The sequence below is a fragment of the Hylaeus volcanicus genome, chromosome 1 (assembly GCF_026283585.1).
Source record: "Hylaeus volcanicus isolate JK05 chromosome 1, UHH_iyHylVolc1.0_haploid, whole genome shotgun sequence".
Lineage (NCBI taxonomy): Eukaryota > Metazoa > Arthropoda > Insecta > Hymenoptera > Colletidae > Hylaeus > Hylaeus volcanicus.
In genome coordinates this window covers 25,173,901-25,198,014 of record NC_071976.1, presented here as the reverse complement: position 1 = coordinate 25,198,014, position 24,114 = coordinate 25,173,901, and the positions used below count along the sequence as shown (strand labels likewise).

Sequence of the window (24,114 nt, the reverse complement as noted above, 5' to 3'; positions counted from 1 at the left end):
CGAGCCTCATTTTGTTAATGGAATATAATACAAGAGCTTTTAAGAGTATAAAGTATCCTGGAGTATCGCAACAGGAGCCAGGAGCCAAGATGGGCAATAAATAAAACAGAACCGACACAGTATACACAAGACAGCAATTTACCATCACACTTAAGTACTAGATGCAGGAAGAGATGTATTGTAATAAAAAAGATAGAACATTCAGGATTAGGAGGAACGTGGTACCACGAGCCACGAGTAAGTAGAATGTACACAGCGTCGAGTGACTCTGCTTTAGGAAGGCTGGCCATAACGTCTGACCCAGTACGAATCGCAAGGCCTATTCCCCTTTACAGAATACCCTGGCACGCGCAAGTGGCACTTGTCTGGTTTAGAAAACGCAGATTCAAACGCGAATGCAATTTCATAACAAATTCCTATTATATCCCACTTTATAACTTATTTGAAATTAAGCAGTGGGAATAAATTAACGAAAAGAACATTTAAAATGATCTACCGACTCTTTAACTAAATCCTTAACACGCAATGCAATTTGCGTTTCATTTAAACTGGAAAAAATTAAACGCTCCATCTCATAATGTGCATAATTACGTAATGTCAATTCATTTCTGTTCTGCGTTCATTAAGCGTCTGGTAATTAATGGTCGGGACGGTGCAGTTGATTTTCATTAGAAACGATTACAAGGTGGTACCTTTGTCTGCAAAAGTTAATCTTCAAGAGAATTCGTGAATTAATGAAAGAATCGAGACTTGCTTACTAATAGGGTCGAAAATAATAAAAATCTCTCTCTCAACCTTATAAATTAAATAGCTATTAAATTTCATCCCAAGAAGAATTCACCGTGTAAATACATGTTTCATACGTGTCTGTTTCATACGTGTCGCTGCTTCGTACCATGCGACACTTATCCACTTTTTACTCTAGACTCCGTCTACGCTAATAAATAACAAAATTAAAATTTTAATTATGAAAAATCGTACGTTTTACTTCAATTAAGGGCGATTAAAAAATGGGAGCATTGCTCTTAGAGGATCGTCTTCAAGGTGGTCTATATTTGAGCTGAGAAATTGCTCAGTTTCCCATCGAGCACGATACTTTGCACGTAATAAGGGGCTAGTGCTCTGCTCATTTCTCAGGAACGCAAAATATTACGTGTTTCGAATGGTAATTGAACCTATCTGCCGTGAGCATAGCGATATACACATCTTACGTTATTAATCTGTAACAACGGCTTTCACCGCGACCGAAAGAAAAGAAAAATGGATTTAGTTTCGTGCGTGGAAACCGGAACTCGGAAGCGTATTTTGTGGATTTATAGGTTCTGACGTGCGTGACGTTGCCAAGACACACTGTGGAAGTGTGTTCCTTTCATCGTGAGATGCAACGCAATGTCGACCATGGGAACCCCGTTTCTTTATGTTTAATTAATCGCAGACATAATTATATTGTTCGGTGGAGTCATATTGTTTTAGCGTTTAAAATGCGGTTTACGTCATACCTGTGGTGTCACTGAAAATGGGTCAGCGGTTTTTCAAATTTTTAAACGCACTTGGCAAAAGATAAACAACGTTTGGTTAACGTTTAACGAATTCTGTGCTCTTCTAAAATAACCTTATCATTTATTTATAAAGAAACGAACAGTACAATGTTTAACTTTACCTCTGTCACACATTCCAAAAGTGCACGTATAGTTGTAAAAGAAAAAATGGGATTCTAACAGAATTAATTTGGAAGATTAAAACAGAAAAATGTAATATAAATATCTTGCTCTAATTTTTCAAAATACTAAAATATTATAAATGAATAAATAACGTGTTCCTATTTTATTGTCAATGTTCCATAACGTGGTTATTATTAAAAATGTACAAATCAGAGCATTCTATAATTTGTTTATAATGCATTTAGAGAAATAGATGGTTTATCGGTTCAATGAGCAACTCAATTCTCAAAGCAATTTCCTGAAATCGAGTTGCTTATTGAACCAAACAACCACCGATTCGTATAATTGCATTATTAAAACATTGTAGAACGTTTCGTTTCACACATTTTTCAGAACTATTCAAGATTACCTATTTAATTACATAACTGATTAAGAAACCACAACGATAGATTACGTTACTACATGACAAGCACGTATTTTTAAACAAATGCGAAGGATGTGATTTTATAAACAAAAAAATTCGTTACGATACTAATCATTTTACAAACGATTTAACGAGTTTCTAGAAACAAGATTCTTATTTCCAAAAGTTTTGAAGAACTCAACTGATACGAGAAAAGAAAATTCACAGACTATTTACCTACGTTACCGCAAAAAGCCAAAATCTCATTGTTTCTGTTTTCTTGGGTTTCACAGATCTTTCTGGATCGACATGGGCGAGAAATTTCCATAGAAATACCTCTTGTGCAATCGAAGGAGATCGTAATCCATGCATCGAAGGCGATATTGCTCTAATTATAGATCGGAAGTACCGTGTAACTTCACGATTTCCCATTCTAACAAACTTTGCCTCGGTCCTTCCTTTTAGAACAATGAACTTTTTAATCCACATCGTAGTTCGGAAAAGAAAAAAAAGAAAAAAAGAAGAAAAGAAGGAAAAGCCTGGAATAAATCGAACTAACTAGAGAAAAGAAACGTAGGAAATCGCATATAGGGATCGACCTGAAATTGATCTAACTATAAAAAAAAAAGGAGCACAGGAAGCTTTCGCAGGTTGGAGACGTGTTTACGTTGAACTGCGTTTATATTATTAATATCGTATATATTCTCATAATTTGGCGGTACATAATGTTTTAAAATTGTATATACGTTTAAGGTCCTTGAGGTCGATAATACATTCAAATTCGAGAAATTGAAGGTTTTCTTGTGCGCTTCGAAGGACGTGGAACGTAACTGAGGAACATGCCGCACTATTTACTACTATGTATATTCTATTTTGTTGTTATTTTTGTTTCTTTATAACACGTAACATTCTTACGATATATACATAACACTTCTTGTTCTCCCCAACAAATTTGAGTTCAGTGAGATCTATATCTACGACGAAACTAATACACGCGAACATGGTTCAAGAACGTAATAACAAGTTGCGAAAAGTCCCGCGGAAAAGGAACGGCTGGAAACGTATGATTAAAAACAAAGGAAATGCGAACAGACACAGAAATCCAGCTGAAACGATCTTGAGAAACATCGATACCATCTGTACAAATTATAGAACGACCCGCTCGCGATCGGATACGATCGGGTTGGTCTTCCATCTGATTGTACTCTATCATTTGTCGTCAACGTCCAAATTATATCGCTGGGAAACGTGTAAACGGCGCGCATTGTACAATTCGACTGTCTTACGCTATACGCCTTAAAGGGTGGAATGAACTATCAAATATTCCTTACACGATTGCTTATCACTAACGATACGATACTCGCCATCCTTTAACTACATTTCTCCCAAAATCATCGAAATCGCTCTCGCTACAAAGTTATTCTTCTTTGTGATAAAAACACTCGTCCTTGTTATTACTATTCAAATAAAATGGATAAATGACAAATAAGGGGTAGATTACTTTTGTATCTGTTTGTTGGGTGAAAGTTCATGTTTGAATTGGAGGATTACCTTAAAGTAAAACAAGTTTACCATCATTGTGCGATATCTTGTTTGAGGTAATAGTTTCATAGGTGGTTCAAATTTTACGTATTATATTAATTAGCTACACTTTGGGCAAAACTATTACATCATTAAAAAAGCACTGGATATTTGTTGTGCCTCAATTATCGAGTTTATTTCTAAAAACCTCCCCGTTTAAAAACAAATGTTTTCAATGACGGAAATTCAATAATCGTTAAAATAAACAGGGGTGTTCATCGCGTTCTTCGTATTTGATTTCGTCCGTGTTTAAAAACATGTTTACATCGACTCTGTTTAAAAACGTATTCTCAAAGTTTCGCCCAAAACAGTGTAACACATCGCTCGCCACGTTTTACTCGAGCAATATTAACAATCACCCGTTTCTAAGTAAAACTCTAAATCTCGACAATCTTTACTTTACGCACAATAAAACCCCCCAATTCAAACCTCATCTACACATTTTTGATTTGGCAAATCCCATCCCGATCTACGCAACATCCAAAGCCCCGACGAACACGTTACAAACGAGTACAAACGAATACCTGCCCACCGGGAGGAATAATCCTTCGTCCACCGATCTCGCGTATCAATCATCCCTTAATCTATCGTAAGAAAATCGGTCAGGATTCGGATCTATCGAATCGTGAACCGATATATACAAGTACGTACGTGCGAATGTATTCGATCCTGGTCGAACCGGTACCCCAACTTCCTCGTATTCCTATGGCAATTACTTAAGAATACGAAAAAGCACACATCACCCGTGACCAGAAGTCTCCCGTCCTCGGTAGGGTGTATATCACTGATTCGCGTAAATCGCGAGACCGTCGAAATGAACGTGGCTGTATCGTGTACAGTGGTTACGCTGATAACACCAGGTAGAGTCACCGGGTGGATTATCAGAGATCCGTAGAGAGCGCGCGCGGGAGGACGTCGGTCGAAGGGCCGCGTCGCGAATGAAACGTAGGACGATACTGAGGAGCCGTCGGCTAGGTATGCAAACCTCATACCGCGCAAGGATCACTCGATCCTCGCCTCTTTGTCCATCGACTGTCACGGCCCGGCTATCTCTATTCCTCTTCCATTCACGCTTCCAACTATTATCCCGTCTCGCTTACGCTCCGTGCACGCTCACTTCCTCGCTTTCTCGCTTCCTCGCTTCCTCGTTAGCCGATCCTCCCCCGGTGATGTTAACCCGCTCCTCTTCGTCCCCTAACCCCTTGCATAGCCCACAGCTGGTGGCTAGGTGTATCGGCCGAACCTAGCCGAGGACGAGCGCACGCGCTTTACGCGCTGCTTACCTTTTACCATCTTCCAGTACTCGCACCCACTCTGCTCTCACCATCTTCCCTCGGTTCTGCCCCCCTCCCGAAACCGCCGCTTCCTCTGTCTGTCTCCCTCGAAAATTTTTTCCAACGCCGGCGAACCCTCCTTCTTGGTCACCTTCCTTCTATGTGACCCGATCCTATCTCTAGTGCTTTCTCTTTCTTCTGCTACCAGAGACAGTTTCAGTTTCGTTTATACACAGACGTCGCGGTGCCACGACGCTCCTCTTGCCCGCGGTCGTCGTCTCGCCGTCTTCCTTTTAGTTTTAACCCAGCTTAATTCGTCCCTGTCTCGCGCCACCCCCAACAGGATAAACCAGGTTCCTGGTTTGATCGAAGGAAGAAAATTGCGCTTTTTGAAAAGCTGAGAAGCGGTGCGACCGACACGAATTTTCTCTTATATGCGGTTGCGTTTGTGGCCGAGATAAGGAGAGAGATTTCATTCTTAATGTGTAGCTTATATATTAACACCATAATATTGAAAATCTTTTTCAATCGTACGCTTTCGCTTGAAAGAAACGTTTGCATCGTTTACACATGAACTCGGAGAGAATTCTTCTTTAGTTTAACGTAAGCTTCAAGTGTATCTATATTTATAGATTCTGAGTATGATCTTAAAAACAGAGTCGAAACAACAACCCCTTTTTTGAAATTAATTTTCCATCGACCTCGGTCGTTTTCTTCTCGAATGCTACCCTTCATCGTTAACACCTTTTTATTCTGTCCACTTTCAATTTTAAATATTTCCGACACCAACATCGACAAACAGTGATTATTTGAATGTCCTGTGCGATGCACTTGTCACCGAAAGATTCCATCCAACAAACCGGGAGCCTGGCTTGATAGTTGTTGCGACGCTGAAGCGCTTTCCTTCCGTCTGACCTTTTCATATCGGAGACGACAGCGCGACTTTCGTTACGGAGGATTCCGCCTTTTAATTACCATCTGACCTCTCGTACGACGCTTTTTAGGCTCTCTTAATTGCCCGGCCGTTCCTCGTGCCTCCTACGTAAATTAATTTCGCGCCCGTTTCGTCGTGAACTCGCAAAGTTTTTCTATCAAACTTTTCTGCTCGGTTATTTGTCGCTTTTTGTTGCGATGAATCTGCGTCAAAACGAAGAAACTGATTATAAGATATCGGGGCCGCGCTGCGGGATCCTCGTGTTTTAAATGGGTGCTTCTGTTACTTCGAAAGAAAGTAAACAGGGTGCGTGATATACAGTTCGCGAGAGTATTCGTACTGTCCTCAACTGTTGACTTTGGATAAATGAATCTTCTTTAAGATAAATGTGTATCGAATTAAATATGCGACGTATTCGCGGAGCTTTCGATTTATGTACGATTTTAATTTAAGGATATCGTAATTCTGTGATTAAATTAGTTCTGGCTATTATCAAATTTATTGATGTTTCTTAAAGAATTTTATTTGTAACGGAGTAGTATCGTCATTGCTAATACTTATTACCCTGATATTGTGCACTTTAGCCAACTAGCTAATAGATGCTCAGGAATTTGAGGGTATTTTGTGTATTTTAATCTTGATTCTGATTTTATTATTTTCGTTGATAAAATAAACCATACTAAAATCGAATATGGAGCTGAATTTGAACACCCGTCACGTGGTAGCATGAGTGTATATGAATGTATAACTTTCACAGATAAAAACATTTTATAATATCAATCGAAAGCTTAATTAATCCAACGTATATATTTGTTCCAATAAGGTATGAATCACTCGAACCAGGTGAAGCAGTACGAATACTTCTGTGAGTCACTGTATAGATAAAGACCCATCGTGTGACGCACAAGAGGAGAAAGGAACTGGTTGGAATTGTTCAAAAGGATGCTGCGTATTTTTCAAAATTTATCAAACACTGTTAGGAAGCAGAGTTGGGCATCATTAAAATGAAGTTATCCAGCAGCAATCGTTCACTCGAAGGTGAATAACCCGGTTCGAATAACCTAGCTATCTTTATTCGACATGAAACTGATAAACGGATTTATTCGACGAATAAAGACACCTGTTTTATTCGACAACATGTTCACCTTCGCTTTCGAATAACGACTCCATCTTTATCCGTATCTTTATTCGAAATTTCCGAGTAACTTGTATAAAGTACCTGTATCTCACAAAACGAATATCCGGGTTCATTCGACGCGTAATGAAAAGTTCCTTTATCTTTCGACATTTTCATCTAACCCACGAAACTTTGCCCATCTCTGTTGGAAAATTGCTCGTTGGCGCCGACTTTTCCAGCCGTTTACAAGTTTGAATAATCAACTGCCATACTCGAAGGAAGATTTCGCTCTTTAATATCCATTTCGGTCAACTAACTTGGGTGGTTTTCTTTTTTCTTTTACACGAATTCTTTCAGCTTCCGCCGCTCTACAGTATACGCAGAGTATGAAGAAATCCAAACGGATTGCGCATCGTTCTTGAGAAACGCGGCACGAATAATTCACGCATATATGTATTCGTACGCGACGAAAAAATTCTCGAAAAGCTGTTAAACAGATTCCGACCAACGCACGTTCTAACAAAACTCGCATAAAAACAATCGTGGTAAGTGTTGTTGCACGCTGAAATATCTTCACACGTTTCTGTGAAATCACGGTCGCATTCGAAGTACGAAAAGTAGATGAGATACATACGCTTAAATAATTCGATACGTTTACGTGTACAGTGTTTCGCAGTTTATGAGAACGGCAATAACGTTCGTTTATAATTTATACAAGAGAAAACTGTGTGTACAAACGAATAATTTTATTCACGTCCTTGTTATAAACTCTACATTGTGGGAACGAACGTAAATTTGCGTACAGGAATTTCGTAAGATGCACTGCGCGAATAAAAGAATTTCCAAGCCCGAAAAATCATTCTTAATATCTTCGCATGATCATTGTTCGTGAACCTCTCGCAGTTGCCTACGGCGAAACTCTTGTAACAAGTGTCTTGCTTCGACCTTACGCGTTTAATAAGTCGGCGTCAAGTAAAAACATTAGGAGTTACACTAACATTAGGAATTGTAAGTTCTTTTCTTTCTTTTTTTTTTGTCTTTTGACTCAGAAATCACTCGTTTCTCCCTGATGCGACGTATCTTACAGAACACTGCGGATCTATCACTGGTATTATTAATATTCAACATCATTGCATGACTTGCTCACAGTTAGTGGAAAATATTGCTCCTTTTTAATCCGATGGTGCGTCGAGTTGTCTCTGAAGCCATGGCGGTTTTTCTTTAAAATTAAATTCTTCGGATAAAATAATATATTTCGCTGCAATGTTATATACCATTTAAAAGAGAATTTCTTGCTCTTTGCAATCACCCGTTGGTTTTTAGGCTCGATTTAAATTTTATCGAATTTTCGTCTTTGACATTGGGATAAAGCGTCAAGGACGTCGAGAGACTTTTCTCCTATAGTTGACGACTAAATTTCAAAGCTTTAAATATCAATAAAATTCAAATCGATACAAAAACTAAAAACAGTATCGCGAAGAATAAAGAATTCTCTTTGAAATGGTACACGTGGTTTATTTCATCCAATAAGTTCGAATTTGAAGAAAAACCGCCACAACTCGATATCTTATAGAAATGCGTAGAAAATAAATGGCTTCCTACGTGTAGATCTGGTTCTCATCGGTAGATGGATTTTTCAAGAGCGTTTTAACGGACACGAAGGTGTCGCGTGAATCTAAAATAATACTACTTCGCACAGTAAGTACATATATTGTCGAAAATACAACGACTGATCGGTATTTCAAAATGCCTGTTTACTCAGGAACGATCGATAGCTCTCGCAACGTAAAACATTGATTATCCCTCGTAATACCATCATCTCGAATAAATTCGTTCAAAATTCGCATCGGTATATCGTACGTTTGTATATCGGCGATGCACGCAATAATGTCAGGCAAGGCAGTGATTATAGCATATACTTTTGGGGTCATCTCACGTCGAGTCGTTTTAATCGTAGTTAAAGGAAATTAGAATCGTCGATAGTCGTGAATCCACGATAAACGGTATCAACCGATAGTTCGTAAAATATTCTTGATAAAAAAAAGAAGAAGTAAAAACGTGCCCGTTCTCGGTGCTCGACTATGTAATCCAAGCGTCTTAAGCAAGTTTTAATTAAATCGTATACGCATTGCCTTCTAAGAGATAACAGTTACCTCGTTCGCTGATTACCAATGTGAAAGCGAGAACAATAACAAAGAGACGCAATATATTAACCCTTTACACTCGACGACAGTTTCATTAGAGAGAGCTAACGATTTAAACATAAACCTTCTTCTACCATGATCGAAGAGTCATGGAAATAAAATAATTTACCGCTACTTGAAAGTCTACCAATTTACAGACTAGGAACCTATTCAAGAACCGATATCGCTACGAGATTCAAGGAAATCTAAACAATGACTGTCGTTTCTCAGTCGCCTCTCGAATTGCTACGTGATACCCAGCGACGACTGAAAGTCGCCCCTCGAGTGCAAAGGGTTAAAAAGGATTCTACTTCGTACTCGAACGAATTTAAACGCTAAATGACCCACTCGTATCTTCCCCTACCTACAAGTATTTATTTTCGTTAACACGTTATTACACGGTCTAGTTCCCTGTTGCATAAACATTTATTATTCACGTTCACTGTTGATAACAGCATCGTTCCTTCTTACGTATAACACGTTACAACGTTACTAATCTATCTAATGACTTTTAACGTAATTCGGAAAAAACTCGCGGTTAATAAACTACAAGAATCTACAAGAGTCTACCTTAAATAGTTGTCGGATAATCGGTTTCTCGTACCGATTTCTCGGCTATAGTACAATGTTACAAGCATGGTTCGTGTCGCGTCGACGATTATCGCTAGTGGATCCGTGGATCCGTCCGACTTGCGAGATCTAGCGATCTACAGTAGCGGGCAAAAATGTCAAACAACCAATTCTACTTTGGACAAACCTTTGAAACGAAATAAAGTAATCTGAAACTTCTGCCCTTAAGGATCTATGTTCTTTTTGGGTGTTACATACAATATATTCAGGAACAAAATATAATTCTTCTAGACTTCAGATCCATTTCTATAGATCTTTCTTAATACCTAGAAACTCCCATTCGTGTTTCTCGCGCAAATTAAGTAATTTCTTTCGTTTCCATTCTAATCGTTTGTCCACTACTGTAGATGAAACGATATCTTATCCACGCGAAGTAAGATCAATCGATGAACAAGTGGTTCAGGGCACGTACGTTTCTTTTCGTTGATTCAGAAACGTTGTTACGGATCCCGCGCCGTGTAGCTCCCAATACGCTACCTCGAGTACCCATTTTTTTATTCTTTTTCTCTTTTTCACGGTATACAGGATTCAGACTTTTCTTAAACTTAAGTAATGCTTACTCTTTTCTTTCTTTTTTCTACCCGCTGTTAAATCAACGTGGCTTTGTCTGAAATCATATTCACGAACTCTGAATTGCATTCGTGCATATTAAATGTGTATTAATTAAATTTCGATTCACCAGGCACCCAAAAAAGTTACTCGAATAATTCGAATGAATTATTTGTCTCTAATTCATCTTCTCGAATAATGTTATTATACATATATACACATGTTATATATGTTTCGATCACAACCAACGTTTACTTAGTAACAAAGTAACATACACATTAAAACGAGGACGATGGACATGTTATAAATGTTAAAACTAGCAGACTACGAAAAATTTGTTAAAGGTACGAAATTTTAATTTCCACATGGGGATCGGTCAGAAATTACGAACGATTTATGTCAACAGCAATGCGATTATTTTGCGTTATACAGCGTTTTGAATCTGGAAAATAAAAAGACTCTTCCAGGAAATGGAGATGATTTTCAGTGATTTTCCTTAGAGTACCAATTGTCGATAATATTTAGTGGATGTAGCGGGTCCTCGCTGTAGACAAGTACTTGGAGCAATCATCAGATGTTATGATACGCTTAGATCATCTTCTAGTCTCATAAGATGTTTTATGGTTCAGTAAAAACTTACTTTAAGCAAATATTACTGTGCACGATAGGATATTGGAAGGGTGCATTGAATAAAATATCTTTATTCTCGATCCAGATTTTGTTTAGAAGAAAATAGAAAATACAATTTCCATCAACCATTTATCCAACTTCTTTCCTAATGAAGCGGTATAAAGAAATGATCCTTTTGCGATTATATTTTATGTAAACGGGAAGGTACCTTTCTTGGGAACCCAATGAGTCTTTTCAAAATTGTTGATAGATGGAAGAAGGTAATAAGAAAATGGGATACAAGTGAGTCTATGCTATCGTGCAAAAGGATAATCGCACCCTCAATTTTGCAACTTCAAGACTTATTAAACATAATGGTAATAAACAAGTGTCCCTGCAAAAATCTTGTGATGTATATTAACAAATATAAAACAATGCATCTCTACTATTTTCCAATGCTTTACCTGTACGTGAATATTCAACATTCTTCAAAGTTCTAAACCTGCAAAATAGAGGGTGCAGTTATACTGATGCACCACTGCGTATAGTATTAGTATTAGAAGTCTAGTTTGATTATTCCTTCAGGGTAATCGGATGAGGCAATGAGAGGTATTCTTAATTACTGACCTCTTCATCGGAGGCTTGAGTAAAGGCCGCTATTGCCTGATGCACTTGCGGAGCGGTGGATCCACTAGCAGGATGCGCCGCAGCTTGTTTACCAAGTTTAACGGCGTCCTGTGTCGACTGTGACGACTCAGTCCTCCTAAGATAAGCAGCCTCCTTTTTAGGTGGTACTACCGGTTTATTCGGCGGTACTGGAGGAGGAACGCCGCGAGATATCGGTGGCTTTTTCGAGTGCACTCTGAGATTAGGAGTAGGAGGTACAACCACACGTACAACCACACGTTGGTCTACAGCCTGAGGAATGAATACACACGAGAACCGATTTAACCTTTGGGGCTATCCCTTTGAAACACCCCACCGTAAGGGTAACATCTAGGTTTAGCTGCATCTAAGGTAAACTAAAAGAGGAGAGAATTATACCAAGACACCGGATCAAAGCAAAAATAAAAAATGAAACAGTTGAGTGGTTAAGGATAGCAGCGATTAAGAATGTTTGGTCACCTTGTTACCTGAGCAAAAATCTGATGTGTGTTCCAATGTCTAAACTATGATTAAGATACCGATTCCTGGCAGTAATGAGTACGTGTTATGTGTACCTTCAAAATGTGATGAAACAGATTGTTTGAAAGCAACTTAAGATTTGTTTAGCGAGAAGAAGATACTCATAATAGTGGTCTTAATTCGAAGAATTGTCACCTCCTACTACAGAGATTGTACGATCATCTACTTTCTTTGTTAGAATAATACAACACACAACTTGAGAAAAATAACAGGTAAACAACCAAACCAGGTAAAGTTAGCAGTAGCAAGTATAGGGTTGCAATTAGGATGGCAAGCAAGGGAAAATTTGTAAATAAGGCTCAAAAGTGAGTTGCATACAATTTTTAATTAAGGAAATAATCAATGTACATACTAAATAGTAATCTTATGTACAAAATAAGAATAGCATAATACAATTTAGATTTCAAATTTGATGGTGTACTAACTTATATAAAACAATACGGTGTGATATAATTAATATGAATTAAATTTTACAAATAATGAAAAATTGTGAGTGCACGACCCGAAATAAAAAGGCGAGTTTTTAACATTACCTAAATAATGAAAGAATATCTAATTACAGTTGCGTACTCAAGTGTAATATATCATTTTTATATAATATACAATTAATAAAAGACAATCCAAAATAACGTCATAGTAGTTAAAAAATGTGTATTGGATTGGGGTTGCATACATGCAACGCATCTACAAGATGTGCGCATGTAGTATCAATGTTTCATTTTATGTTTTTACATTACAGTTATTTTACACTTTACCCTCATACTTTGTATAAAAATGTAGAAAGTGTCTAATGTTTGTAATTATTGTTAATCTGAATATATACATCGATTTCTTTCTTTCTAGCTTAGTAATTGTACCCATTGTTTTTCTTTTTATGTATCAATAAAGATCAGCAACCCATGTGTTAGAAGAAGAAATGAACCAGTTTTCCCCCAAAGCAGTTTCTGTTTGTTACATTGATTCATTAAAAATAAGACAAATCAAAAAATGCGCAACAACCGTGTTTCTAAAATAAAAGATAAGACATTTATATTATTCTTGTTATCATGCAATAATTATATAACAATAATATTATACGCAACATTCAGCTTCTATAAAAAATAAGACTAGAGAATCTTATGTGATTACAATGTTCCTTTAAAGTAATATCAAATAACATTACATTTCGTAAGGTAATGTAATTATTTCTGAATTAATCGCGAAAACGGTTTACTATCATAAATAATATGATATGCTTTAAAATATTATTTGTACGATCACGTCTGTGCGTAGGTTCATACATATGATCGAACATTTATAATAAAGTCATGCATACTTGGCATAGCTTTATATATCATTGAGGTATATTGACAGAATTTTATCGTCTACTATGAAATTGGTACTAAAATATTCATATTGATTCACAAATCAATATACTAATATACTTATGCATTTTGACACGTGATACGAATCTATGATTTAATATTTTTTAATAAAACTCGTATCATTTATATATATACTGTTTAAGTATCTTTTTTTTACTTCCCAATCCAAAATATAATATTAACTATTATATTCTACCTAATGTATTTTTTTTAGTTTTAATACAAGTTCGATACATAAAACATAATGATATATTAAAAGTCAATGTAACATTTTAATATCATAAAACCTGCATTATTGAAAAAAAATTCTTTTAATTATGTGTATGCATAGATATGCAATGTGTAATATCCTCAGATTAAAGTAGAGTGAGAAGGAAAATGAGGATAGTTTACCTGGGTTTCAGAAGTAGTCACAGTCTCTGCAGTAGTAGACGTTATATTCGGCGCGTATGTGCCCCCGCGTAGTGCCTGTCCAGGAGTTACTAATCTAGCAATACCAGTAGCTATAAAAAAAAAAAATTACAATTCATTTTAGATGTTATCAACTGCATTTAGCTTTAATAGATAAATAGAGAAAAATCCAGATGACTAAATAATTACTAAAAAAACACGCCATAGTAACATTTCTTTCAGAGAAATAACAAATTGGTATTAACATTGAATGTATTACGATATATACATATATATATATATATGAGCAAAAACCCCAATTACCATTTATTTTGCAATCAACTGTTAAAATGTAATTTGTTAATTCGTCCACTGGTATATGACACAAACATTTTCTTAAAGCAAATATATCCGACATATTTTAATCGTTTAATATCCTATCTCAACTTTAGGGTAAGACGTGCTGTTCTTACTTGGACCGCTGACAGGAACACTAGATACCGTGGCAGTGGGCTGAACGACTTTGCTACTAACCATTGGTGTTCCAGTGCCCAATACTGTTCCTTTAACTGCATACAAAGTATAGTTACACAATTTTAATCGCCTTATATTTACATTGATTACCATAGCATATACAAATATTACTGTTCATTTGCTATTGATGTGAAATAAATTAAAATTGTATTAAATTATTATACATTACATACTTGTCTGTGGAGCACTAGCAGGTCTAACTGTAGGCATAGCAACTAAATTAGCCGGTTTAACTGGAGGAGGCGGTGGAGTTGTACCCACTCCTCTTGGAGAACCTCGTGCTTGAGACTCTTTCAACACATCCATTTCATTTCTAAGTTTCTCTAATTCTAATTCCAAATCTTTAACTCTTTTTTCTTCCTTTGCTAATGCTTGTCTATATTGCTGTCTCTCAATGTCAAACTGTGCAAGTTGTTTTTCTAATTCTGCTTCCATTCGCAGTGACTTCTTACTCTCTTCTTCAAGTCCTTCAGCCATGTAGTCTATTCGTACTTGATCTACGTCTAACTCTGATGCTAAATCTTCTGATCTTTTTCTTTCTTCTATATACTTCATAATTATTTTATTATGTTCAGCCAATAACAAAAGTACTATCTGCTTCTGTCGAGCTTTCTGTTCCTCTAAACTGTCATTTGCCTTTTTTATTTCCTGTTCCAGTCTTTTTTTTTCTTGCTTCTCTAATTCTAACTCTTTCTTCAATCGTGTTCGTTCCTTTTCCAATCCATATGTAATATCATCACCTTGGGCAGTATCGTGTTCATGTTTCTGTTTTTCTTCCTCCAATTCCTTGATTACCTGAAGTTTTGTAATTACAGGCACAATTATATAATGTATTCTAATCATAAAGACTTAACTTTCAAATCAATACATACTGCTCTGTGCCTAAGTTCAGCTTCCTTAAGAACTTTGGTCATTCTAGACTGCATTCGTCTTTGTTGCATCACAAGAGCTTCTAAACTAGCAACTTGCTGATCTATTTGATTTGGTTCATGTCCCATTATACCACCTACTAATGCTACATCACGAGCAAGTGCTGCATGTGGATCCGAGGTTCCACTTAAATATCGAGAACTTAATAGGTGCTTCAATTTCTCTGACTATAAAATGCAGACAAAGAAAAAAAATGCGATGAAGATACCTGTTCCATCTTTAATAATATGCATCATTGAAATTTTATACACAAGAAAATATGTTACAACATTTAACTTGAAAATATAGTATTGTAGTTTGCTCAAGGATTTATTGTAACAATTTGCTTCTTAGTCAAGCACAAATCTTACCTTTAATACTGCTATTACAATATCCCGTGCCTGCAATTCTCCTTCCAGATGTCCTAATAATTTCAGTAAATCGCTTTTGCTCAATTCCATTTTTGGATTACGCTACGAACAAAACTTGTGGATTAATATCAATGAACATTGAACTCGATATATACATAAAGACTAGTTAGACAAAATTAAATTTCAAAGAATGACAACTGTCTTTGTAAACTCATACTTTTAACGTGTTAGAGGAATTCTTGTCAAGTGCCTCTACATTGTTTGGCTGTTGCAGAGTCATTTGATGCTGCTGCTGTTGCTGTTGCATCGGCGACGGTGACGGCGACGGCGACGGCGACGGCGACGACGAAGGCGATGAATGTTGTTGTTGATAGGTCTGCGAGGATGGTGTAGAAGCGAATGACTGCATCTTTGTAGTGCAGACCGAGATGGTCGTCGATGATCCGGATGAACCATTCGCCGGTGACACAGTTGTACTCACATTTGCGGCATTTTGACTCTGCGATGCCATTTTCGAGATGAACGAATTATCGGGATCGATCTACCCCCGATGAAGACGTGCGATTTTCGAGAAAAGTACTCGAAAAATATTCGAGAAAAGTATTCCGCGGTTAAATCGTTTCAACCCTCGGTATTAATACTTTCATTTGAACAAGAAAAGCTCCGGCCCCGAGAGCCAGCTTTTGGGACGCGCCACATCGCTCCTGAACTCCTGTTTTCCTTTACGAACTTGTTCAAATTATGCCGAATTAGTTAATCCGGCATTTAACTTTATCCTCGGTTATTGACAAATCAACTACAAAGTGTAATTCACAGATAGGAACCTATCTCGTGAAAGGGGCTACGAGATCATTTATTATCGATTGTTGCTTATCGAATATCACGATTGAGATTTGACTTCGACTTTTAAAAAGCGGCAAACTTGAAATGTACGATTCACTCACATCTTTCATATATTTACGGAACTTATTTAACAATAATATATTATTAGTATATTAACATAATAAAAAAGAAAAGTTATATTACACTTAAATAATACTTATTTGAACTGGATTATTTTACTTCAACAAAATGATAGAATTTTACTTATGTACAACTTTGTTTTCTCTATTCTAGTATCAAGTAAACCTTGATCAAGTACATCAACCCATACATTTATAATACTTTTCTGTACAATTAAATCTTATTACATTTCTCCTATCATTCAATACCCATTTCTAAACGTACAATGTATCGATTAATTAATACTTTTTTTCATACAAAATGTAAACCTAATAACAACGAATTTCTGTATTTGTAATATATACGTTTCCTTAGTTTCTTATTCCTAAAAAACTGAAGAAAGATTTAAAATATCATCATCGAGATATATTGCATTTCCTCATCGAATGCTCTCCCCTATATTTACTTTCCTTTTTAAATCATAGATAAGTGCGGACTATTTTCGACAAATTGGGAATCTTATCAATTTTATCGATGTACTTAACACCGATGAAAATTTCGGCAGTTTATGACACATAAGCGATGAAACACTGCTCAAGAATTCATCGGCATGTCTAACTTGGAAACTAAAAAAAATTCAAATTCCTCGTTGTTTATAGATTTGGAAAAATATATGGACAACATTTCCCAAATCGAAGATGAATGTGCAATACCTACTGAACAAACGTAAGGGAATTAACTGATTAATTAATAATTTATATTTTTTTTATTTATGCATAGTTAAATATCTACAGAAGAAACTATTATAATTATTTAATACTAATATTTAAACGTACTGATAATTATTTTACGTGATTTTAGGGCCCCACAAGAAACCTTACCATGGGATGCTTTTAAATATTTCCCATCTGAAAAGAAAAGTGCATCAATGGAAAATAAACAATGGGTTGAATTGTCCATGCATATTATTAAAGTACTTGTATATGGCATCATTTTCTCTATTGTTCTTTGCAGTAGTTTAATTTCCAAATGCACAGTCCTTTTTGCAGTTTCACAGCTTGAAGAGGAAAAATCAATTGTGTTTTGTGATTATGACTTAGGTATTTTACAAGATTTACTTATATAATGTAAATTATAAGTATACACTTTTATAATAATGTTTAATGTTTCAGTTTCTGATGAAAATGTAAAGGTAAAAGTATCTAAAATAGGCAAAGTAATTTGGACATGGTACATCATCTTTATGTTTATTGGACCAGAATGTTTCATTGTTTTACAATCTATATGGTATTATATTTTCAAAAAGAAAGTGAAGATTCCTGAAAAGAAAAGCATTGCAGTTTTTTTAGTCATAGAGACACTTCATTCAATTGGTTTGGCACTTTTAGTTTTCTACAGTCTTCCAAAGATTAACTCTGTAGATGCTGCAGCAATTTCCAGTTGTATTTGTTTCATTCCTGTTCTACTAGGTAAGTACAGTTATTTATAAATTAAATGTTGAAAAGTATATTCATATATATATATATACTCTTTTGTTACAGATATACTTTCTCAAAATCAGAGGTATACAAGTTCACCTACAATGTTTGCATTAATTTTGATGTGCAATATTGCGGCATTAGTTGCTCAAGGTTCTGGAGTGTTTTTACAATCCTTTGTACAGTATGATATATATGATCCTATAACGTGGATTTTACCTATATCTCTTCTGTTATCTTCCTGTCGCTGGTGGCCAAATTATGTTTCTGATCATAGTTACTGTGGTAATGCAATCGTTAGTGATAATAAAATTATTAGCAACAATGGTTCGCATGTAAGTATTATTAGATTATAACACTTTTCTATTCTTTAAACAGGTTTCATAAGGTTTGTAGCAGCAGTAAGAACGGATCTTTTAAACAGTAGTCATTTATTACAAGGATTTACAGCATTTTGGAGATCTTTAATCTTTATTCTGAGCGCCATTGTGATCTCAAATTTCAAGGGAATTGAAGTTGGAGAATTTTTTGAATGTATAATTCAAAGTGGATATAATGTAGAGTTGATTCAAACTTCAAATACCTCTCTCAAACTTGTTCAACAGGAAGATCATACAATTCTCACTGTAAATACTTCTGCACCTGCATTTGCATTTCTAATCCAAATTTTCTGTACTTTCCTCATATATCAATCAGGTAAGGATAACATTTTACACAAAATAAAAATCATAAATTTAGAAGTATCCTCTGTTCTATAGTGTTTAAATTTTATTTGTAATACTGTTACAGCAATATTTGCATTTAAAACACAAATGCACAAATTTGGCTTTGCGTTTCCAATAAATTTAGTCACCCCAGGATCAATTTTAATAATAATAATACTTTGTCTTATGAGACAGCAAGATCCATGTGTCTTCCATGATTTCATACCGGATTACCTGTTTTTCAATGAACCTAGTTATAAAAGTATTAAAGATTTTATTCTAAGTTGGCGTATTTGGTGCTGGATAATATGGTGGTTATCACAAATATGGATTACAATACATCTATGGCTAGGTGAAAAAGGAAGGCTTGCTCCTGTAGAAAGAATCTTCTATAATTTAACTTATGATTCGCTTATGATTGATCAGTTCATAGGATTAAATAAGAGAAAACATAAAATGTACAATGTTACTGAAGAAAAAGAGCTTTCAGACACTGCCACAGAATTTGAGGTCCAATTTCTTTTCTTTCTATGAAAATAACATTTTTGTACCAATTATTACTTATAAAATAAACATTCCTTTTCAGTCTGATAGCTTAAGGGAAATTCAAGGTTCGGATATGTTCCATTCAGTGTATTCAAACGAAAGTACAATGAATAAAAAAAACGCTTATACCACTCAAATTTATGCATGCGCGACTATGTGGCATGAGACCAAGGAAGAAATGAAGGAACTGATTGGAAGTATATTAGGGCTAGACAAAGATCAATGCGCTATGAGAGTTACCCAAAGTTATTATAAAATTTCCATTAAAGATTATTATGAACTTGAAAGTAAGTAACATTGATAACTAAAGTTATTTTAGCGAAACAAATGCTTGAAGTATTGAAGAAGTATAATTGAATAATTATTTCAGCGCATATATTATTTGATGATGCATTTTGCTGTATGCATGGTTGTTCTGGAACTTGTGTCCACGATGAAAATGAAACACAGATTAATCATTATGTGACAACATTCGTGGAAACTATGCAAGAAAAGATCAAAGGCTTTGGTATATGTTCGTCACTGCCAACAAAATATCCAACACCATATGGTGGTCAACTAGTCTGGACTTTACCTGGAAAGACACGTCTGACTGTGCATCTTAAAGACAAAAATAAAATTAGACACAGAAAGCGATGGAGTCAGGTACATTTGATGAGATATGCACTAAGTAATAAAAAAAGTTACATCTATGTTACAGTTATATTCTATATTAATTATCAAATTAATTTAGATCATGTACATGTATTACCTTCTTGGCTATCGTTTAATGGGTTCATCAATGGATGTTGAACATAAAGAATTAATAGCAGAAAATACTTACATTTTAACATTGGATGGTGATATTGATTTTCATCCAAGAGCTGTTAAAGCATTAATAGACTTAATGAAGAAAGACAAGGAAACAGGTGCAGTCTGTGGACGAATACATCCAGTGGGAAGAGGTGCTTCCATATTCTATGAAACATAACATTCTTTATCAAAAGAAATGAATATATTTTTAACATTGTTTTAGAGATATATATTTCTGTATATAGGCCCGATAATTTGGTTCCAGAAATTCGAATATGCCCTAGGACATTGGCTTCAAAAATCAACAGAACACGTAATAGGCTCTGTTCTTTGCAGTCCTGGTTGTTTTTCTCTTTACAGAGCAAAGGCTTTAATGCAACATAACATCATGGCAAAATATGCAACTAAATCGACTGAGCCCAGACATTATATTCAGTACGATCAAGGAGAAGATCGATGGCTTTGTACATTACTCTTACAGATTGGTTATAGAGTAAGAATATTTACATCATAAAAAATTTAATTCTTTTTTTAAATCAAAACTTAAAAAATTTTTCATTTTAATTAATTAGGTAGAATATTGTGCAGCCGGCGATGCTTACACACATGCTCCGGAATCATTCAAAGAATTTTACATTCAACGCCGTCGATGGATTCCATCAACTATAGCTAATATCTTTGATTTACTGGGTACTTCAAAAGAAACCAGACAATTGAATAATAGTATTTCATGGATGTACATAATGTATCAGTGGATCTTAATAGGTGATTAATTTTAAGCAATTAAACAGAATTGACTAAAAAGTATATTCCATCCCAGAAATAACTGTTTTTATAACAATCTTGCAGGTAGTACTATCATTGGACCATCTTTCATTTATTTAATGATGTCTGGTGCCTTTGTTACCACCTTTCATATAGATAACTGGCCAAGCTTTTGGTATAATTTAATTCCAATTGTCATCTTTTTTGCAATTTGTTTTTGTTTTGAAGAACGTATTCAGGTAATTATTTAGAATAACACAATGTATATAATAAATATGTATTAGGCATATTGCTTTATATGTTTTATAAGTATAACAAAAATATTAATTTAAAGTTAAAAATGGTTAATGGTACAAAATTATATATTGATATTTTCACAGCTTATAGTAGCTGAAATGATCACAGTCATATATATTTTGGTAATGATAGTTGTACTAGTTGGAATAATACTTCAAATAGCAGAAGATGGACCTGCAGCACCCAGCACTCTTCTCTTTTTCATCATAATCTTTCAATTTGTAATGACAGGCCTTATGCATCCTCAAGAAATTTCATGTTTAAATTATGGAATCATTTATTATGTTACTGTACCATCAATGTACATGTTGCTCATTATTTTCTCTATCTTCAATCTGCATAATGTTACATGGGGTACTAGAGAGTCAAAACAACAGATCAAGGTACTTTTGTATGATAAGTCATCTTGTTTCTTCATTATCACTACTTATATACTATTACTTATAATTTTAACATTATAAATGTCCTATTGTAGATATCACAAAAACAGTTAACAAAAAGTAACAAATCACAACATGGTGAAACGTCCAGATGGATGACATGTTCATTATCTAATTTATTCAAATGTGATTTTTGTGGGTGCAAACAGTCACAAGAAGAAGAGAAATACTTAAGCTCTATTCATAATGCTATAAATGAAATTAACAGTCGTCTAGAAAGAATAGAAAGGTATTTAGTTACAAATATAAATGTAATATACTTTATTATAGATGTTACAATAACATTTATTGTTATAAATTCATAGTAACTACAGCAGTGACAGTGTACTAAGAGATATCGTAGAAGAAAAGAATAATGAAGAAAGCAAACCATATAATAAACAAGCAGAATTACAAGTTACTGGTGATAACTTGTATGAAAGTACAGATTCAGAAAGTGAAACTTCAACACAAACTCCTACTATCTTTTATGAGAAATATTCCAATTATTTAGTTAGTCCTAATTGGCTTCAAAATGAACATGTGCAAAATGGGAAGGTAGACTTTCTTTCTACCTCAGAGGAAGAATTTTGGAAACAACTGATTGAAATATATTTATATCCGATTGAGAATGACGAAGAAAAACAGGTATGATTCTTTCAATAAGAATTTCTACAGTTTAAAAATTCATCAAATATCTGTACCAGTATTGAATTTTTTTATAGAAAAGTACTGCAAAGGAATTGATAAATCTACGCAATGACTGTCTTTTAAAATTCCTTACATTAAATATTATATTTGTAGTAGCAATTTTTTTATTGCAAATTAACAAGGACGTCTTACATCTTCAATGGCCTTTTGCTGTTCAATACGATATTACTTATGTACTGGACACTGAAGAAGTAGACAAAGAAGTAATATGAGCTCAATATGAAACATTATATTAATATTAATTTAAATACTTCCTAATGTCAGTACAAATTATGCAACATTTTTTAGGTACATATAACGAGGAAATATATGCATCTGGAACCAATTGGATGTCTGTTTATTTTTGCATTTGTTGTTATTCTGTTAATACAATTTTTGGCAATGTTGGTCCATCGATTTGATACATTTACCCATGTCATAGCTAATGTGAAATTGCAGATACCTTTCTGTGGCAAAGTAATATAATATATGAAGTTCTTTCATTACAGAATTACTTTTATAAACATATATTTAATTTTTTCAGGCAAAATACACAGATGATTTAATTACTAATAAAGAAGCAAACAATATAGCTAATGGCCTCCAGAGTGCAATAGAAAATGAAACAATATACAATTTGAAAAATAATGTAATGCCTTATTTAGGAAAACGAATAACTGTTCAAGAACTGATAGAAGAGAGTCAGAATGTTCCAACAATGCCTACTAATTTTGAAACACTTTTTCATAAAAAACTGAATGAACCTTATTCATCTGGTAATCATTTGTATTAACACTAATAATGATAGTTAATGAATGCTTATATTAAGAAAGAAGTACATATTTTCTGTTAAATATACTGTTCTAGGTTTTTCTAAGATAATATCTTCACATGTATCCAAAGATGCAATGGAAGCATTTGAGAGCCGTCGCTCTAAAATTATAGCAAAACAGAAAAACGATCGACCTATAGACATTGTACATAATGAAGACAAACATGGTGAAATGGCAAATTTCAATAATGTAAAGACAAATAAGAAAGCAAACAGTTATGAATATGATAACCCAACATTCTTGAATGACACTAATGTATAATTTTAACTATTAATATATTTCTTAGTACAGTTTATTTAGTTTTTAGTCTGTATGCATTATTTTTATATAATTAATTAAATAAATCTAATCTAGAAAATGAAAACTTATGAAATTATATCAGTCATTACTTCCATAATTGTCATTTATCCTCATCATTAATAGAACATGAATAAAGTATAAGCATTTTCTAATTAATAATGCTGTGAAACGTTTGATTAGTTACCCTTTAATAAATTAAATTTAACAAGAAATAGATACTTGAGTTAAGGGTGCGCAGGACCACGCAGGACCCAGAGCAAGAGCCAAACTCCGAGTCGACTTCAACGACAGTTGCGGAAAAAGTAGGAAACTCCGGGACAAGGACAGAGAGGGCGATACAACAATTGCAAGAGAGACGAGGACAGGACGATTAGGCTAGCATAATTTTTTTTCCAAGATATTGAAGCAAAGAAGCAATATTTTCTAATAATTCTGGTTTTTATATATTTGTTACACTTTGGCGGATGCGACTCCAAGGCCTGATTTTGCAATTTCAGCCTTAAAACTTTACAAACAATAAAAGTATGTTTGCTATCTTCATTTTATTGTTTATAAAGGTTTAAGGCCGAAATTGCAAAATCAGGCCTTGGAGTCGCATCCGCCAAAATGTAACAAATATATAAAAACCAGAATTATTAGAAAATATTGCTTCTT

The 24,114-nt window shown here is 34.7% G+C and overlaps 3 protein-coding genes across 6 annotated transcripts in view; 1 reads left to right on the top strand and 2 right to left on the bottom strand.

Moving 5' to 3' along the window:
- The window catches only part of LOC128879818 (mucin-2), a 28,235-nt gene extending 23,798 nt beyond the window's left edge, over positions 1-4,437 (bottom strand). For both annotated transcript variants that reach the window (XM_054129329.1, XM_054129335.1), the window contains exon 1: positions 4,297-4,437. The gene's annotated coding sequence lies outside the window, so the exon portion shown is untranslated. The remainder of the gene's footprint in view (positions 1-4,296) is intronic.
- A 992-nt stretch (positions 4,438-5,429) lies between these two features.
- Positions 5,430-16,496, bottom strand: LOC128879832 (CTTNBP2 N-terminal-like protein). Of its 3 annotated transcripts, none has more exons than XM_054129348.1 (8): positions 15,912-16,496; positions 15,695-15,796; positions 15,287-15,511; positions 14,588-15,209; positions 14,354-14,449; positions 13,884-13,993; positions 11,569-11,859; positions 5,430-6,056 (listed from the first exon to the last, which is right to left on the bottom strand). In XM_054129348.1, the coding sequence occupies exons 1-8, from the start codon at positions 16,203-16,205 to the stop codon at positions 5,967-5,969; spliced, it is 1,830 nt and encodes a 609-aa protein (XP_053985323.1). In that variant the 5' UTR covers positions 16,206-16,496; the 3' UTR covers positions 5,430-5,966. The 3 variants fall into 3 exon arrangements, with proteins under 3 accessions (XP_053985323.1, XP_053985332.1, XP_053985340.1); XM_054129357.1 differs by lacking the exon at positions 5,430-6,056 and adding an exon at positions 7,254-10,390 and having other exon boundaries at positions 15,912-16,494; XM_054129365.1 differs by lacking the exon at positions 5,430-6,056 and having other exon boundaries at positions 11,557-11,859; positions 15,912-16,494.
- Positions 16,497-16,514: 18 nt separating this feature from the next.
- On the top strand, positions 16,515-23,842 carry LOC128879888 (chitin synthase chs-2-like). Its single transcript, XM_054129445.1, has 20 exons — positions 16,515-16,623; positions 17,122-17,362; positions 17,498-17,736; positions 17,809-18,105; positions 18,178-18,399; positions 18,493-18,810; positions 18,904-19,328; positions 19,405-19,651; positions 19,735-20,009; positions 20,098-20,308; positions 20,402-20,649; positions 20,729-20,921; positions 21,006-21,160; positions 21,302-21,601; positions 21,694-21,887; positions 21,964-22,285; positions 22,363-22,551; positions 22,637-22,804; positions 22,872-23,103; positions 23,195-23,842. Exons 2-20 carry the CDS (start codon positions 17,247-17,249, stop codon positions 23,419-23,421), a joined length of 4,578 nt encoding a protein of 1,525 aa, XP_053985420.1. The 5' UTR covers positions 16,515-16,623; positions 17,122-17,246; the 3' UTR covers positions 23,422-23,842.
- Positions 23,843-24,114: the final 272 nt, after the last annotated feature.